The 4,268-nt window shown below is 38.7% G+C and overlaps 1 protein-coding gene across 1 annotated transcript; it reads right to left on the bottom strand.

Moving 5' to 3' along the window:
- Nucleotides 1-3,340: 3,340 nt before the first annotated feature.
- Nucleotides 3,341-3,820, bottom strand: LOC108989676. The gene has a single exon (XM_018963373.1). The coding sequence runs from the start codon at nt 3,818-3,820 to the stop codon at nt 3,341-3,343; it is 480 nt and encodes a 159-aa protein (XP_018818918.1).
- Nucleotides 3,821-4,268: the final 448 nt, after the last annotated feature.

The following is a 4,268-nucleotide window of genomic DNA, read 5'->3' as shown; positions in this document are numbered from 1 at the left end:
TCAGATTGATGGACTGAACTGAATGGGAGTTGATCTGAAATGGTGTATATATAATGATCTTGTGGTTAGTACCTTCTATTTGGGGAAAATTGATAAGGAATTGATTTCCACAAATTGACTAAGTTGGGGAACTATATGCATGCTATTAAATGTATGTACTATATATTTCCAAAGTAAAACTCCCTTGTATGTTCCAAATGAAAAAGCCATGTTCAATTCATCAATTGGGTGAAGGTATCCCTATTTTTTAAGCATAATCATGCCATTAAATGAGCCATTGGTAGTTTTGTAAAACTTATGTCCTTTTTACATGTTGATTTCCTTTTATATTACTTGGATTATTTAACTGTCAGAATATTTGGATGGATGCAGATTCAAGTGATATTCGATGAAAGCTAATGGGTGATTGTAAAATATCTGATTCTGGGGCACAATCCTACCATGGATCCATTTAGAAAGGACAGTACTTCATGTTGTCTGCCAACATTCACATAGTGGTCATAGCACATATTATAGTTGTCTTTTATTAAATGTCCAAAAAATATTGCTTGAGTGAAGAAGAGTTCTAAGTTACTCTACTTGAGCATATTTTGATTATGTTATTATATGTAATAGAACTTCAGTACATCACTCAGGTGAATGAAGAAATACATGTTCTATGGCAGACTTCTGTTGAACACCTTTCTATGGATTGTTCTATGGATGGCATTTCCAGGGTGTATATATAGTAGAGTACTTTTAGTTGAAATGCCTATTTATGTTTCAGAAAGTATGAATTGTAAGTTGTTGTTACTCATGACTAACAACAAATCAGTTTATGCAATTGAGACCCAGGTTTTAACTGAAAGTAATATATTGTGCTAGGTTTTTATTCAGGATTACGGCCATGACACATCAGTTAATGATTTCACCAATTTAAATATTTGTAATTATTTAGGTATATGTGTGACAATAAATTTGACTTTATTGTTTGTAAAAATTAAAATTAATATTGTTGTCTTCTCAATTTCCTGAAAATACATGACAGTTGAAAACCTTTCAGTGCATCATCAACATGATCAATACTAACATAATACCACCAAGCGGGCTTTGTAACGATCAATACTACCATTAGGCTTACACTTGACTCGAAAGATCCACTTGCATCCAACAGGTTTAATGTGAGTGGAAGGGGGGACTAACTCCCATGTGTTGTGGCGTAGCAAAGCTGTGAATTCCTCACTCATGGCTCGTCACCACTGAGGATCCTTGAGAGCCTGAGTGACATTTTGAGGCTCCATAGATTCTGGAAGTGGATGCTTGGTGACCATATAGAACTGCTTGGGCTTGTGAATGTCATTCATGGCTCGAGTTGTCATGTTGTGAGTCCTGCCAGAGAGTGGAGCAACAGAAATAATGGTGTGCTCACTTGTAGTGACCGAAGGAGGAGGCGCAGGTTCGACTTCTGGAGGACTTTGTGATACGGGGCTGGGATTATTGGTTGTGGATAGAGGGGTAGCAGGTGGATTGGGTTGGTCCGAAGGTGAGTTTGGAGGACTGGTAGGACATTGCATTTGTAGAGGGGGTTGTGTATGTGTCTCGGGCTGGGTGGGAAGGGGTGGAGCTGTAAGTTGAGCGTGAAAGGGAAATTGACTTTCATCAAATTTTACCTGACCAGACACATAGGTTCTATTAGTGTTAATATTTAGACACTTATAAGCACGTTGAGATGTGGAGTACCCAATAAAACAACAAGGTGAAGATTTTGGTTCAAGCTTGTGAGAAGTGTATGGTTTTATCCAGGGAAAACACAAACAACTGAAAATACATAATTTGAGATAATTTGGCGATGTGCCAAATATGCTCTTAAAGGGAGATTTATTTTGTAAAATGGGAGTGGGGAGCTGATTCATAAGGTACGCGGCTGTTTGAAACGCTAGATACCAATATTTTGTGGGCATATGGGATTGAGTGAGTAAAGTCATGCCTGTTTATACCATTTGATGATGTCGTCGTTCAAAGATGCCATTTAATTGTGGAGTGTGATGAGGAGTGGTAAGATGGCCGATGCCATTGGAGGCGAGATATGAACGAAGTTTAACATATTCACCTCCATTGTCCGTGTATATATTTTTTATGGGACAGCCAAATTGTTTTTCTAAAATAGAGCGAAGTTGGGAAAAAATGGCTAAAACATCATATTTGTTATGCATGGGAAAGAACCAACAATATCTTGTGAAATGGTCGATAAAAATGACACAGTATCAATGGCCTTCAGTTGATGAAATTTGCGTGGGACCCCAAACATAAGAAAAATATATATTCAGGTGTTGATTTGCTATTAATAGAGTTGGTACCAAATGGAATTTGGTGGCTTTTATTAGAATGACAAGAAGATCAAACTGAGAGTGTTCGTGAAGTAGAAACAGGTAAATGAAATTTGGAAATAACATGAGAGGCGATTTTATTGCTAGGATGGCCAAATCGACTGTGCCAAATAGATCCAGTTGTATGCTCACCAACATTGGCAACAATGGATTGGGAGGTGGTCAATGGTGGAGGAAGTGGATAGACCCCGTTTTCACATCGTCCTCGAAGAAGTATTGCCCCCGTTGTCTGATCCTTCACAAGATAAAAACTTGGGTGGAATTCAAGTAACACATTATTTTGTTTTGTAAAATGATGCGCAGATACCAAGTTTTTATGTATAGGAGGAACACATAAAGTATCATGCATTTTAAAGATACAATGAGGCGATTGAAATGTTAATGAGCCAATGTGTGTAACCGTTAAACTTGTACCATCGCGAATAACAACTTCATCAGTTCCAACATACTCATAGTTGATGGTTAAGTTGGAAAAAACTAAGGTGATGTGATGAAACGCCCCAGAGTCAACAAGCAATTTGGAGGACTAAGTTTGATTTGTGCCAACACAATTGGCAGTAACAGTCTTGGGTTGAACATAATGTTTGGGGCAGAATCTAGCTGAGTGATCAACTTCACCACATAACTGACATTTGCCTTTGTATTTGGACCGAGACCCATTGGGTTTGTTTTGTTGCACAGGCCAAGATGGGTCAGAATGACAGTCATTGGTGGAGGGTTTATTCCAAGCTCGACGGTTGGTGGGATTTGCAGTTGCAACAAGTTGTTGAGTTGTCTGGTTGAGCTACTGCAGATAGGCTTCATGGGATGTCAGAAGATCATGCAATTCCTCAAATGTTCTCAGGAGTCTCACGTGTGCGAATAGGGGCAACCAGATCACGATAGTCTAGACCAAGTCCACGAAGAACATGAAGAGTGATGTCGTCGGAGGACAGAGGAGTATCGATGATGGTGAGTTCATTGATCACCACATCTTAAAGATAAGCAACAATCGGCCAATCACCTCGTTGAAGAAGGGTGAGGTGCTCCTTGAGTTGCATCACGCGGGATCGAGACTTGTTTGCATATAAGAGGTTAAGTCGAATCCAGGCATCACGGGAAGTCTTGGCTGAGGCGATGAGTGGCGTAATAGATTCAATAACAAAGGCAAGTATGACATTGAGAATGAGTTGGTCTTGCCAAAACCATTTGGAGTAGGCAACAATGTTTGCATCTTCAATAGGATGAGTGGGCTTAGGGGGACATGGATAAGTTCCATCCAGGAATTCATTAAGATCATAGCCGAGAAGTAAAGAGGAAAGGGTTGCACTCCATGAGGGAAAGCTGGGACCAGTTAATTTATGAGGTAGTTGTCCTGCGGCATTGATGGAGATTGGGGTTTGTGTGTGAGTTTTTGTAGGGGAAGCCATAGAAACAGAGTTGGTCTCACTGGAGAAGGAGGCTCGTGATACCATATAAGGGTTTACACACATTATAGAAGATGAATTGTTCACTATATCTTTCATTACATATGTGTACAATATATAAGCTATACAATGACAGAAATCAAGGAGGTAATTACGCTATACAGCAAGCTGGCTAATCTCTAGAGTATAATTACATTCCATACAAGATACAAGTGCTAGAATCATGGAAATTATTCTAGATGATTTGCTTTGTCCGTTACAGTGTGCAGGCATATTAAGTTCTGAAAAATGTAAACTATTACAAATTGTGTAGAAACCAACATGCAAGATGAGTAAAGAACTCTGGGTGCTATCCAATCGATTGTAAATGAAGTTAAACATACAAAAGTTTAACATTTACCATTGACCTTTGATGTGCATATATCTAGATTGATACTGACTTATTACTTTGATTGTCGATTAAGTTTCAAAAATATTTTGTTTAGCCATGACTTTC

Source organism: Juglans regia, chromosome 14 (assembly GCF_001411555.2).
Source record: "Juglans regia cultivar Chandler chromosome 14, Walnut 2.0, whole genome shotgun sequence".
NCBI lineage: Eukaryota > Viridiplantae > Streptophyta > Magnoliopsida > Fagales > Juglandaceae > Juglans > Juglans regia.
This window is presented reverse-complemented; position numbering and strand designations above follow the sequence as displayed.

Coding starts and splice junctions, on each gene's coding strand:
- LOC108989676 (XM_018963373.1), bottom strand. CDS start 3,820: ATGGTATCACGAGCCTCCTTCTCCAGTGAGACCAACTCTGTTTCTATG.